This window comes from Gorilla gorilla, chromosome 6 (assembly GCF_029281585.2).
Source record: "Gorilla gorilla gorilla isolate KB3781 chromosome 6, NHGRI_mGorGor1-v2.1_pri, whole genome shotgun sequence".
NCBI classification, from domain to species: Eukaryota; Metazoa; Chordata; class Mammalia; order Primates; family Hominidae; genus Gorilla; species Gorilla gorilla.
In genome coordinates this window covers 167,606,763-167,621,189 of record NC_073230.2, presented here as the reverse complement: position 1 = coordinate 167,621,189, position 14,427 = coordinate 167,606,763, and the positions used below count along the sequence as shown (strand labels likewise).

The following is a 14,427-nucleotide window of genomic DNA, read 5'->3' as shown; positions in this document are numbered from 1 at the left end:
GAACACCATAGGGGATGGGGAGGCGGGTGCTGGCAGGGATACTCATGGGCCCCGGGCATGAGGCCGGTGAAGAAAGCTCTGTGTCGGCTGCAGCTCTGGGCCGCAGGAGGGCGCCGGTGCAGCGAGGAGATATTGTTGCTGGGTATCAGACGGTTCCGGGGAGAAGACAAAGGCTGGGACTCAGCCATAGAACAGGCCACGTTTCCAGGTTACCTGAGCAGGTCCACGGCTACTCACAGTGCTTTCCTGTGAACCCAGCAACCTTACCGTTATCCTTTGGCCCAGAAAGTGTTACTGTTGGTATCAACAAGGTTTTCTCCTAAGTCTAACTTTTCAAAGGTTGTTCAGAAGAGAGAATTTAATAAAACTCCACGAGACAGTAGAACTTACAGGAAAAAAATATTTTTTGTCCAAAATCACGATGCATTTGTCAATAGCTAAGGAAATATTGAAAGTAAAACTGGCAAACATATGGGGAAATACTAAAATTCATGAATCAAAGAAATGCAAATTAAAATGAAGAGCCAGCTTTTTAAGAAAATTACAAATGTCTTCTATTGAGGGGGCAGTGGGAACAGCCTCCTTGCCCCCGGCAGAGACTGGAGGTGTCGCACACCTCTCCAGAGGGAGCTGCGGCAACCCTGAGCCACTCATCTGAAGGCTCCTTGGCCTTTCTTCTAGAAACCTGACTTTTGTTTTGGTGATACAAAGTGTGGGGAGACCAGGAACATAAAGATGTTCACCGCAGCGTTATTTCCTAAAACCAGAAAAAATCTTTAAGCTGTCACGTGAGTGGAGTGATTTACAAGGTGTAGACTTTGCTCAAGCCAGCCCAGGGACCAGCTCGTGTGCTCACACAACTGGGAGACCCCAGGCCCTGCGGGAACCCCCTGCTCCTGCACTCATGCCAGGTTGTTGGGGTGATCTTGCTGGATAGCAGGGGTTCTGGACTTTCTTCCTCCCTCTGGGGACGCCGGGTGGAAACGCCTTATGTAGAATACGGGATTTGGTCTTGTGTCGAGGAAATGCGACTCTGGGCTCTTGACGTAAAAACATTGTCCCACAGTTGTGTAGGAATACATGCAAACGGAAGAGATTAGAGGAATACGCGGAAGTGTTATGGGGGGCTCCTTGCCTGAGGCGTGGCCTGGGGAGGATGGAGGAGCTTCTGCCCAGGTTGTGTGGCACCAGAGGGTCAGCTTCAGGGGGGTGGCCTGCCCTTCCACACCAGGCTTATCACTGCCACCGCCCTGTTGCTGCCACCAGAGCCTGAAGACGCAGGCTGAGGCGGGAGGATCTCTTGAGGCCAGGAGCTTGTGGTGTAGTGCACGATGGTCACCCCTGTGGAGAGCTACAGCACTGCGGCCTGTGCAGCTTAGCAGGTCCCCATCTCTAGGAAAAAAGTGGTATTTGTATCACAGAAGTGATATTTTGGTTACCTAAACTTTCCTTTAAAAAAAAATTTTTTTTGAGCTAAGTTTTAAAGAAATTTTTGCAGGTAAAGACATCCCAGGCTGTTCCAGTATTAGGATGTTACCAGTGTCACCAAGTTTAATTTTTATGTTTATGTCCACCTCTAGGTGCTCCATCTCGAAAAGCAAGAAAGGCCTCCAGACCACCAACACTCAGCTCAAGTCAAACGTCCCTCTGTGTCCAAAGAGGGGAGGAAAACATCCATCAAATCTCATATGTCTGGGTCTCCAGGCCCTGGTGGCAGCAACACAGCTCCATCCACACCAGTCATTGGGGGCAGTGATAAGCCTGGTATGGAAGAAAAGGCCCAGCCCCCTGAGGCCGGTCCTCAGGGGCTGCACGACCTGGGCAGAAGCTCCTCCAGCCTCCTGGCCTCCCCAGGCCACATCTCAGTCAAGGAGCCCACCCCCAGCATCGCCTCGGACATCTCGCTGCCCATCGCCACCCAGGAGCTGCGGCAAAGGCTGAGGCAGCTGGAAAAGTAACTAAGTGCCACCATGTTGTTTCTCACCAGCAGAGCAAGCGCCCCCCACCCCACGCTGGGAGAGAGTCGTTTAACGCAGCAGAGCATGAGGCCGGCATGCTTTGGGGAGGGAGGCCTAATCTTAGGTTAACTGACAGCACTTCAGGTTGTGTTGCTGTTTTGCTTACTGCATCTCGGACTTTGGAAATAAAACCTGCCATTTTCTAGGATTTAGTCATTAAAGATTAGAACGTGATGGAGTAATAGGTTTCACAGTAGGAAAGACAGGAGGCAGCGCCGGAACGCTGCTGTGTGCCTGGGCCTCTGCCAGGAAGACAGACGCAGAGCTGGCCCGCGGGCCTCGCTGCGGCCACCAGAGAAGCCCTGGCCTCCCCGTTGTGTGAGGACAGACCTGCTCTTTCACGTAGTCGGATCCCATCGCTGTTGCTCAGTCTCTTTTGTTTGTCTTCGGATGTCTGTTTTGGCTCCTTATTTAAGCCCCATGACTCAGGTGTGTGTTAAGGGTTTCTTTAGATATGGAGGAAAAAGTTGTCTGTAGTTATCACAAGCTTCAGATGTTAACCTTTTCCTCTTGGTGGAAGAAACAAAATTGACCTTTGAAATAGTTCTCCCTGTGTGGTGTTATAAGAGGTGTGTTGAGTAATACGAAAATAGTAACAGAAACAGAGGCAAAGGTGCTTCTGAGCCATTAGAAAAAGCACACGCAGACTGTGGAGCTTGCACAGCCGCCCTCCCCTGAGCCACACTCACTTTTTTCTTTCATGCTTTCTCATGTCCACTATTTTGGAAAGAAGAAAACATTCCTTCTCTCTTGCTCCAGAAGGAAATAGAATTTTAAACAAGGAACTACTTTTTCTCAGGAGCTCAATTTGGGAAGTAGAAATGATCTTAGGGGCCACTGAACAAGACCAGTTGTCATTTTGGGGGTCTGTGTTCCATCCTTGAGCAGAGAGAAATGGAAGGAAGGGCGCTGCAGTCTCATCAGATGGGAAGAGAGCACGTGGCTTGCATGAGGCTTTGAGACGGGACATGCAAATTCGGGTAGGACAGGCTAGAAACTGCTTAACAAGGACCACGGGGCTGATGCTTGTAATAAGGACGCTGTGTGGTTTTAACCTCGGGTGCTCAATTGGTGAATCATAAGATCTGCACATTTAGAAAGGAGACTATTCCTTATAGGGTTGCAGCCTGCAGGCCGGCCAGCCTGACAGGCCCGGAAGCACCTCAGAGGCGGAAGGGTAGGGCAGGAGCTTTGTGCGGAGCACGCGTCCTCAGCAGGTTCCAGGAGGAGCTGTGAATGCCGCAGAGTGCCCAGCCTCTCTAGAATAGCCAGCAGCAGTCCGTGGTCAGGGTCTGCCATCAGGAGGAAGTTGTGAAATCAGCCTCTCGTCAGTCAAAGCTGCAGTTAGCGCCGGTGGAGCAGGGGTCAGTGAGTCAGCATCTGCATCAGGACAAGCTGGGATTTTGCTTTAACACTGCTGCTCTCGAGGCCAGTGCTTGTTTAGCTGCTGGAGAAAGAAACACCTGGCGGCAGGTAGAACCCAGTTTATTCTGTTAAGCGTTGGGTGTGAGGTTTACCCTTGCCTGGCATGGCCCCAGGTCTTCTTTGTAGCTTGGTATCTTATTGCCACAAGGAATCTGTTCCTTCAGTATTAACGATCTCTGCTGCAGCATTAATGCCAGTCGGTTGTTGCATCTGAACTGCGAAGGGAGGGGTATAAATAACCTCTCGTCCTGTTGTGGTCAGGAACTCAGTGTTTAAGGTTTCTCTGGGGTCCCCTGGGTCCACTCATGTGGGAGTGGGGTGGGGGCTTAGGATTTTACTTTTAGTTCTCAGGACCCTAACTAAAAAACTGTCAGTTGGCTGGACGCGATGGCTCACGCCTGTAATCCCAGCACTTTGGGAGGCCGAGGCAGGTGGATCACCTGAGGTCAGGAATTTGAGACCAGCCTGGCCAACATGGTGAAACCCTGTCTCTACTAAAACTACAAAAAATTAGCTGGGCGTGGTGGCGGGCGCCTGTAATCCCAGCTACTCAAGAGGCTGAGGTAGGAGAATCGCTTGAACCCAGGAACAGTGAGCCAAGATTGCGCCATTGCACTCCAGCCTAGGCAACAAGAGTGAAACTCCGTCTCAAAAAACAAAAACAAAAGAAATAATGTCAGCTTTGAATAATTAATTTATATCGAACCCTCAAGTAAAATATTCATCTGTTTGACTTGTACCCAGAAGTTTCAAGTTATGTTTAAGTTCATGGGTAATTTGGCTTCTTTTTGTCTAAATGAATAGAAATTATCTTATTGTGTACAGTGGACCAATGAATCACAACGTTCTCCAGTCTCAGGCAAGCTGGTGACTTTCTGCTCTTTTCCCACAGCGGGACGACCCTGGGACAGTCTCCACTGGGGCAGATCCAGCTGACCATCCGGCACAGCTCGCAGAGAAACAAGCTTATCGTGGTCGTGCATGCCTGCAGGTGGGGGCTGGGGTCCCACGCGCCCGCTGCTGTGCTGCTGAGTGTGGATGCTGGATAGGATGATGTAGACACCGCCTTTAGGATTTCCAAACATCCATTTATGTTTCATGTAGAAAGGACAAAGCAATTAAACCTCCAGAGACGGTGCTCGTAAAGGGTGTCACCACTGCGTATGTCACATGACAACATTTTGGTCACCGAAGTACAACGGTCCCCTAAGATCATACTGTATTTTTACTGTACCTTTTATGTGTTTAAATACACAAATATGGCTTGGCGTGGTGGCTCACGCCTGTAAGCCCAGCACTTTGGGAGGCTGAGGTGGGCAGATCACCTGAGGTCTGGAGTTCGAGACCAGCCTGACCAAAATGGAGAAACCCTGTCTCTACTAAAAATACAAAATTAGCCAGGTGTGGTGGTGCATGCCTGTAATCCCAGCTACTAGGGAGGCTGATGCAGGAGAATCACTTGAACCCAGGAGGCAGAGGTTGCTGTGAGCCAAGATCGTGCCATTGCACTCCAGCCTGGGCAACAAGAGCGAAACTTTGTCTCAAAAAGAAACAAAAAATAAACAAATATGTCACAATTGCCTACAGTATTCAGCACAGTAGCATACTGTACAAATGTGTAGCCTAGAGCAGGAAGAGTGTGTGTGTGTGTGTGTGTGTGTGTGTGTGTATTTTTTTTTTTTTTTTTTTTTTGGAGACAGAGTTTTACTTTGTCCCCCAGGCTGGAGTGCAGTGGCACAATCTCATCTTACTGCAACTTCCGCTTCCTGGGTTCAAGCAATTCTCCTGCCTCAGCCACCCGAGTAGGTGGGATTACAGGCGTGCACTACCTCGTCCGACTAACTTGTATTTTTAGTAGACACTGGGTTTCACCATGTTGGCCAGGCCTCCTGAGTAGCTGGGACTATAGGTGGAAGCCACCAGGCCTGGCTAATTTTTAATTTTTTTATGGAGATGCTGGTCTCTAATTCCTGGCCTCCCAAAGCACTGGGATTATAGACTTGAGCCACCATGACTGGCCTAATCAGGAAAAATTTATTTTAACTTGTTCGTTATATTAATAAGTATAAAGTCAGGTGACTGTTGCATTAATTGCATTTGTTAACAGTGATACTGTGGGCTTACGAACTATTTTCCTTTTATGCAATTTTCTCTGTCCTATTAGTGGTTTAAAATATGATATAAAAATTTGGTGCTTATAAATAGCTGTTGGAAACATAGGAAAATAAAATTAGCACCGTTTAGAAAGATGATAAAACTGTAGAGTTCAGTACATCACTCTTGAGAAGTTCATATATTCTTGCCACTAAGATAATGATCGTGGGGGATACTGTTGTAGAGGAGTCTAGCAAAACAATCCCTCCTAGACTTTGTGGTCAGTCAGCAAGCGAAGAATGTGGGGGCCTGTGCAGCTGGGCACCTGACCGCGTTTGTTACAAAGGAGCAGCCCCCGTCTGGAGGGGTAGGCACTGTGGGGTGGGGGCCTGGCTTTCTTGGCTGTGAGAGAGAAAATGGCAGAAGCATTATGGAAAGACAACCGTCACTCTGTTACAAGCAGAGACCAAGGACTTGGAACGTCCTCCAAACTCTGGGCTTGAGAAATGAAGGCCGAAGTCGCTGCTGAGAAAGCCACTAAGAAAGGAGTTTGGGAGATGCCACCAGGCAGCCGTCGGGGGCGGCAAAAGCGCCTCACGCATTCTGTTCCTTGTTGCTTCTCGGTTTGTAGATAAACATGAAATCAAAGCTTGATAAAGCACATCTGAATGTGCTGCTAATTCTCTTTTTCTCGATCCTAATACCTCGTCTTCTCTGGTTTGTGTTGTAAGAAACCTCATTGCCTTCTCTGAAGACGGCTCTGACCCCTATGTCCGCATGTATTTATTACCAGACAAGAGGCGGTCAGGAAGGAGGAAAACACACGTGTCAAAGAAAACATTAAATCCAGTGTTTGATCAAAGGTACGGTATTTTATCCAGCTGAGGATAGACTGCCTGGTTGAAGTGACGGATTAAGAAGGCCCTAAATGGTGCCTTTGAGTGGCCAAAGCACATAAATCAGCTGTTGAGAAGTTCAATCAGAAACCAAATTTTAGCAAACATACTTCTCAAAACAAGCATTTTGACCTTCATGTAGAAGCTCTAAATACAGTAGATTCAAGTTATAACCCTGTGGACATGGAGACTAGTGATTAAATAAAGATCAGGTTATTGATGGCCCGGAAGAACTCATTTTTGGGGGTTATATCTGTTGACACTTAACTATGTTATCAATTAAAACTGAGAATTTAAGGATACATATATTTTTAATTTTATTTTTAAATAACAGTAAGCCCCAAACATCTTAACGTATGACATATTGGAAAAACAACTGTATTTCCAAAAATAAAAAACATAATAATGAAAAGAATGGTGTTATTGTTCAGCATTTTTGCTCATCTCTTTAGTGGTCTGGCTCAAGAGGGGCTGGAGCCTGCTTCTGTGGTCAGGGTGATTTGGTGACCTCCTAGGAGGGTCTCAGAGACACGCCCAGGGGTCATTGGCCCCCACTTTTAAAGAGCTGCCAATCTGTACCATTTTGGTATCTTAGGTGATTGTCCCCTAGTGCTTCAAAACCCACCCGTGTTTTGGGAAATGATAATAATACAGTTGTATGGTGTCGCTATCTGCTAATTCAGTTTACATTTCATCTTTAAACATCCTCCTCATTCATTGTACTTTCATACAAGTAGCTTTATGTAAAACACACATCAGAAACTGGCAGGCGTGCATCAACCCCTGATGAGGTTGTGCAGAGTGCTCCTACCCATAAGCATTCAAGTGTCTGGAGACTCCACATGCCCATCTGGGTTTCCAGCACGGTGGCCTGGGGCAGGCACCCGCAGCCCCGAGGAGAGACGCCCTGCAGGCGCTTTAGTGCAGCGTCTGGCTGAGCATCAGGAGTGCTTTGGAGGCCTTCTCCCTCCTGCGAAGCTGCAAGCACATACTTTTTTTTATTGGAGATAGTGGGAATAGGGCCTGAAGACTAAACAAGACTGAGTGGAAAGCCTGAGTGAGTGGGCTGCTCTGGAATTGCTGTTTTGTCAACATTATCCCACATTTTAACCCCCAGGAAGAGTCAGACATGTTCAGAGACGCTCCTCACCCACCCATGAGTGAGCCAGGGACCTTGGGACCCAGACATCTATGGGATGCCAGAGCCTTCTCTTATGTGTGGGAAATGAAAAAAATGTTGGTTTTTGAGTCTTCCTGAAATGCCAGATTAAAACATTAGGTAAAAGAACTCAGTTTTATAATAAAAAACAAACATGACATTTGGAATGATCTCATGAGCAGAAATGCCATTTTTAGTTATAAGAAAATACAGCAGAACGATGGATAAAGTAAGGCACTCGTTTCCTATTTCAGCTTTGATTTCAGTGTTTCGTTACCAGAGGTGCAGAGGAGAACGCTCGACGTTGCCGTGAAGAACAGCGGCGGCTTCCTGTCCAAAGACAAAGGGCTCCTTGGCAAAGTAAGTGCCAAACGAATCCTCAATCAGTTCCTGCACTTTGTAAAACTGAACATTTACCTGCAGTGCAGTGTTTAGACCATGTCTGTGTAAGCGGAAGGGGCGAACTTACGAGGTCGATGCTTGTTTATAAATCATGGGCTATAAAGACAGTCAAAACATCTGTGCTTTCTGAAGAGATTTTAAGTTAAGTCTTCAAATTTTTGTTCAAGTATCACATTGAAGGAAAATAATCTCTTACAATTCCATCTCCTCAACTGACGGCTCTGCTCTTTTTCTAAAATTCTTTGGCTTTATTTATGTGAATTTCTTCTAGTCTTTGTCCGTATTTCACATTTCACTTTGTCATGTGGGTGTATGTTATTTAGGAATGAGAGTAGATTCAGTTGGGGAGGAAGAGATTTCAGTCACGGGCATCATTTCGTCAGCTGTGCTGCCATGGAGGGCACGTGGGCCACCCCTCCTGTGAGTCATCTCCGCTGATATTCCGTCATAGCTGAATTTTAAGACTGCTGGTTGCATGAAGGATTTCTTAGATGTATTCAGCGATATAGCTTACAGGTGCTCACAGGGGTAGAAGAGATTGAAAAAATAAGAGCCTTCAGAAAAGGGAGAGTCCACATTCCTAGATGAAGACAGAAGATTAGAGAGATGAGAAGAAGTGGTAAAAGATCTCAAAGACATTGCCTTAGCCTACTTTATGTATTTGTTTATTTATTTAGAGACAGGGTCTGTAGAAGCACAGGCTGGAGTCCAGTGGCGCGATCATGGCTCACTGCAGCTTCAAATGCCTGGGCTCCAGCAATCGCTGTCTCAGCCTCCCGAGTTGCTGGGACCAAGGTGCGTGTCAGCACGCCCAGATAAATTTGTTTTATTTTTAATAGAGACAAGGTTTCACTATCTTGCCCAGGCTGGTCTCAAACTCTTGGGCTTAGGCGATCCTCCCATCTTGGCCTCCCAAAGTGCTGGGATTATAGACGGGAGCCAGTGCCCCCAGCCCAGCCTACTTTAACTGCTTTTTTAAAAACCCACAGGTATTGGTTGCTCTGGCATCTGAAGAACTTGCCAAAGGCTGGACCCAGTGGTGAGTGTCCCTGCTGCAGACAGAGAACCCCAGTGTGTAGCTAAAAACGCTTTCCCCGCCCGGTGGGTAGTGTCCCCCATAGACAGTGGTGGAACCCGACACGTATCTGATAGGCTTTTCCTACTTGGTCCTGTATCCGTCACCACCTTCCTGTCACTGTCTTTCTCAGGTATGACCTCACGGAAGATGGGACGAGGCCTCAGGCGATGACATAGCCGCACCAGGCAGGAGAGGTCCTCTTCAGCGTAGCTCTCCACCTCCACCCGGAACACACCCTCTCACAGACATACCAATGTTATTTTTATAATTTCATGGATTTAGTTATACATACCTTAATAGTTTTATAAAATTGTTGACATTTTAGGCAAATTTGGCCAATATTATCATTAAATTTTCTGTGTTGGATTTCCTCTAGGATTTCGCCAGTTCCTACAACGTGCAGTAGGGCGGCGGTAGCTCTTGTGTCTGTGGACTCTGCTCAGCTGTGTCCGTAGGAGTCGGATGTGTCTGTGCTTTATTATGGCCTTGTTTATATATCACTGAGGTATACTATGCCATGTAAATAGACTATTTTTTATAATCTTTACATGCTGGTTTAAATTCAGAAGGAAATAGATCAAGGAAATATATATATTTTCTTCTAAAACTTATTAAATTCGTGTGACAAATAATCATTTTCATCTTTGCAGCAAAAAGTTCTCAGTGACCTATTTTGTGGTGTTTCTTTTTGAAAAGAAAAGCTGAAATATTATTAAATGTTAGTATGTTTCTGCCCATTATGAAAGATGAAATAAAGTATTCAAAATATTAACATTTTCATAAATAGAAGGATGTATTATTGAGAAGTAAGTTGAAGGGCTTATAAGGAAAAATGTTTTATAACTGAGTAATATAAGATATTAAGAGAATTGTCATGGTTCATAAATCACATTGTGCTAATCTGAAATTTCTTACATAAAAATGAAATGTCTTATGTTTATTTTAATTGCTGTTGTAACTTACTTATGAAACAGTATACAGACACCTTGTACTTTTCCTCAACTGTAAGAGCAGACTTTCAATGTTAGCAATTAAGCTGTTGTCAAACAATCAGTCATGAGCTTTGTTAATTTTCAATGTTTTCCCAGCCTATAAAAAAGGAAGGTACACATTGTCCTTTTAAAGGTTGTGAGGTAGATTGGGGTGAGTAGACAGGATATTGCATTAAAAATTGAAAGCTCAATCTCATTATTGTCAGGAACCCCCAGTGTGACCTCACACATAGGATGTGGGACCTTTGAGCCGATGTGCACTGGCCACCACCAGGGTTGGGGTCGCCACAGCTGCGAGCCCGGCCCCTGCTGTTCTCAGCAGCCGCTTCCCAGGCTGCCTCACTTTATGCCATGACTGACCTTAATATTGGGATATTGTTATGCAATTTTTATCCTGTTTAGACTGTTAAAAGCAGGTTTCTGTACTTAAGAGTCTCCCAGACCTCCTGTGAGGTGAGGCTCTGTTGCAGTGTCATAGGCTGTGTGTGTCTGTAAAGAAAGAATGCACATATGTAGACGATTAAGTGTATATTATAAGCTATATGCTGAAAATGGCTTCCATAGCCATGAGAACATCTTAAAACTATGTATAAATATATTAAGGAAAGTATAGCTTTGTAATTTAAATTGGAACTCTTAGCTTGTTTCATGGAACTATACAACTTGTGGGTAAAACTCACATGACCAAACAAACCAAAGTGCCTGTGACGGGGCGGGTGGCGTCTCCCCACCCTCCCTTCTAGCAGATTCTTATTTTGTTTGAATTTATAAACAAGGCTGGTGGCTGTCTACCCACCCTCCCTTCTAGCAGATTTTGATTTTGTTTCAATTTATAAACGAGGCCGGTGGCTGTCTACCGACCCTCTCCCTTCTAGCAGATTTTGATTTTGTTTCAATTTATAACTTACACTTTGAACCATGGTTTTACTTATAATGGAGTCTGTAGCTTCACAGCATATTTCATGTAATCATAAAGACCAGTTTATTCTCTGCTGCTGAATGACATGCGACTGTAAAGCCTCTTTATAAACCATTTCCAATGTTAGTATATAGGATTATTTGGGAAGCGTATCAATACCTTTATAGACACATACGAACGTATATGCACACAAAACATTTAACTATGGTATTTATGGAAGACAGGTAACAACATTAAATCTAGTTGCTTTCCCTTAGTATTAGATTTGTTGAGGGTTTTTTAAAAATCAGGTCTGTTGAAAGTCTTCTGTCATAATCTATAAAGCAGCAGCACTCATGGAAATTGTAGCATGCCAGTAATTTTTACCAACATCCCATACATCTGAGTTCTGCAGTCCAGTGTGTAATCCGCTCCATGTGTATTTTGCTTAATGGAATGCTTTATTTAAGCACTTAGGCAGAGTAGAGACAATTAAAGGTACAAAGCCCAGAGGAAGTGGTAGAGCAGCACTGCGCCTGCCCTGAGGCAGTGGAGTCAGTAGCGCTGTCTCCAGGGCCTTGAGTGCCTGGAGGTTCTTGGCCTCCAGTTGCTGTCTCCATTCTCTTTAAAAAAAAAAGTGGGTGATTCTGAGGCACTGAAGTACCTCCCAGATGTGGAGGAGTGAAGCCACCATTGAGGCCACACTCAGCACTCCAGGATCCCAGCGATGTCAGACACTCTTGAGTTGTCAAAACGTTAATTTTCAGTTTTAAATAATCAGTTTATCTAAGAAAAGGGAATTTTAACTTTTCTACCTTGAGCCAAGCCAATGAAGGGAAAATTAACTTAGTAAAGTTGAAGTGCAGCTCTGTTAGCTCGTACATGTGGGTTCTTATTGCTGATCCTGTGCCTTAAAGTAGGAAGGTGTTTCCAAGTTCAGATTAAAATAGAAGCAGCTGACCGGGTGCGGTGGCTCACGCCTGTAATCCCAGCACTTTGGGAGGCCAAGGCGGGCGGATAACCTGAGGTCAGGAGTTCAAGACCAGCCTGGCCAACATGGAGAAACCCCATCTTTACTAAAAATACAAAAATTAGCCGGGCGTGGTGGTGGAGCGCACGCCTGTAGTCCCAGCTACTCGGGAGGCTGAGGCAGGAGAATCGCTTGAACCCAGGAGGCGGAGGTTGCAGTGAGCCAAGATCGCACCACTGCACCCAGCCTGGGCAACGGAGTGAGACTCCGTCTCAAAAAATAAATAAAACAGAAGCAGCCTTGTAACTGTATTTACCATGATAATATATTCTGCACGGTAAGAATTCCTTTTACAGACATTCTCTATCAAGAGGTCGGCCCTTCTTTTTCAGGCACGTAAGCCAAATGCAGGCCTGTGTGTAGCTGTGTGTTTTTTCTGTGCTTGCTGCATTTATTCCGCCTCCAGCTGGACCCCCCACTGCAAATAGAGAACAGCGGTGGGGGTGGGGTTTAAAAAGTAGAGAACGTCCTTTCTGTTCAACTAATTTCACATGGCAGTGCATGTATTTAGTCAATAAAACTTTTATGTTAGCTCAGTCGTGATTTGTTTTTCTCTGTCTTTTGAAGGGAGGTGTTCAGTGTGCAGTCAGATAATTTGAAAGGAGACGTCGTGCACTGTTTCAATTGCTGTCTGCGCTCACGTTTTCCCAGCAGCTACGTCAGAGCAGCTGACATCCTTCCTGTTCCCAGCTCAGTTTGACTCTCCTCTGCACAGCACATTACATTCTGCATGTCGAAAACAGCTCTTCTAAAGGATAATCATACGTAGAAAAAATAGACTTTAAATGTGTTTTTAACTAGGGCTCTGAGAAGTGCAGCGGGGGCTGCCGAGACACCTGAACGTTGGAACACTGAGGGTGATACTGGAGTATCCCTTCCTGTTGCGTTCGTTACTGGTGGTCTGGATCGACTTGAGTGGAGCCCTTGCGCTTTTCCTCGTAGCCGCTCAGCATTTCACACCGGGCACTTCCTTTCTCCTTGACTGTGGGCCTTTGACAGCGGGCACTTCCTTTCTCCTTGATTCTCGGCATTTCACACTGGGCACTTCCTTTCTCCTTGACTGTGGGCCATCCTTCTTGGCCTCTGTAGCGCCTTCCTCTGTATTTTCCTTGCACATTATTGGCCATTTTCCAATGCTGTCTTCACCTTCAACCAGACTCAATAATTGGCATAATGTGGGTTTTGGTTCTGATCACTTTTTATTTTTATGTGGTGTTCTTAATACCATCAATACCCTGGTTTCCAGATGTATGTCACTGATACAGATGTTCTCTGAGCTCAGGACAAGTTCATCCCACTGCATCCCCATCCTCTGTGTCACATGGACACCTCAAGGCACACCCTTTGTCCATCTGTCTGTCCATCATCTGTCTTGGTGCTGGAGCTGAGACCTGGACAGCACCAACCACCTCCCACTGCCTCAGCCCATGTGCAGACACCAAGTCCTTGAGCTCTAACTGGAGAATGTAGCCACCTCAACTCTGTCCCCTCAGTCCAAGCCACCGTCCCTCTCTATTTCTCAATCTTTCTCCCCTGCCTGCTCCATTTTCCATACAACAGTCAGGAGAATCTTTCAGACAAATCACTCCCACTCAGCTGTGTTCCACTGTTCAAGACCAAGAGCATTTCCTGACTTCTGCGGCTGAGTGTTTCTTCTTCCGCTGGCCCTCACCCACTGTACCTCAATCAATGCCTCTCAGTTCCACGGACGGCCCCTACACATTCCCACTAAACACCCCCAGGCATGCTCCTCCCCGCAAGCACCTCCACACCTGCTCCAACCCTCCCGCCTCCACGCTTGCTCCTCCCCGCCAGCACATCCACACTTGCCCCTCTCCCCAGCACCTCCACACCTGCTCCAACCCCCCCACTTCCACACTTGCTCCTCCCCCCCAGCACATCCACACTTGCTCCTCCCCCCCAGCACATCCACACTTGCCCCTCTCCCCAGCACCTCCACACCTGCTCGGAACTCCCCAACACCTCCACACTGCTCCCCCCAGCACATCCACACCTGCTCCAACCCCCCCACCTCCACACTTGCTCTTCTCCCCTCCCCAGCACCTCCACATTTGCTCTTCCTCCCACCTCCACGCTTGCTCCTCCCCCGCAGCACATCCACACCTGCTTCTGCCCCACCCACCTCCACACCTGCTCCTCTCCCCTCCCCAGCACCTCCACGCGGGCTCTTACCATGACTGGCCCAGCTCACATCCACTCCCCGTAACTTCTCAGTTGAAAGCTGATCTGTGTCCTGTGAGTTTTCTTAGCATCATGTGTGTGTGTGTGTGGTTTTTTTGTTTTTGTTTTTGTTTTTTTTTTGAGACAGGTTCTTACTCTGTTGCCCAGGCTGGAGTGCAGTAGGGGGATCAAGGGATCCCCCCCACCTCAGCCTCCCAAAGTATTGGGATTACAGGCCTACGCCACCATCCCGG

General features: G+C 46.6%; 1 protein-coding gene across 2 annotated transcripts in view; it reads left to right on the top strand.

Moving 5' to 3' along the window:
* Positions 1-12,528, top strand: part of ESYT2 (extended synaptotagmin 2) — a 104,475-nt gene extending 91,947 nt beyond the window's left edge. For both annotated transcript variants that reach the window (XM_031007313.3, XM_031007314.3), the window contains 6 exons: positions 1,581-1,954; positions 4,336-4,434; positions 6,269-6,400; positions 7,847-7,952; positions 8,984-9,033; positions 9,203-12,528. In XM_031007313.3, the coding sequence (XP_030863173.2) occupies positions 1,581-1,954; positions 4,336-4,434; positions 6,269-6,400; positions 7,847-7,952; positions 8,984-9,033; positions 9,203-9,248 (807 nt within the window). In that variant the 3' untranslated portion in view covers positions 9,249-12,528. The remainder of the gene's footprint in view (positions 1-1,580; positions 1,955-4,335; positions 4,435-6,268; positions 6,401-7,846; positions 7,953-8,983; positions 9,034-9,202) is intronic.
* Positions 12,529-14,427: the final 1,899 nt, after the last annotated feature.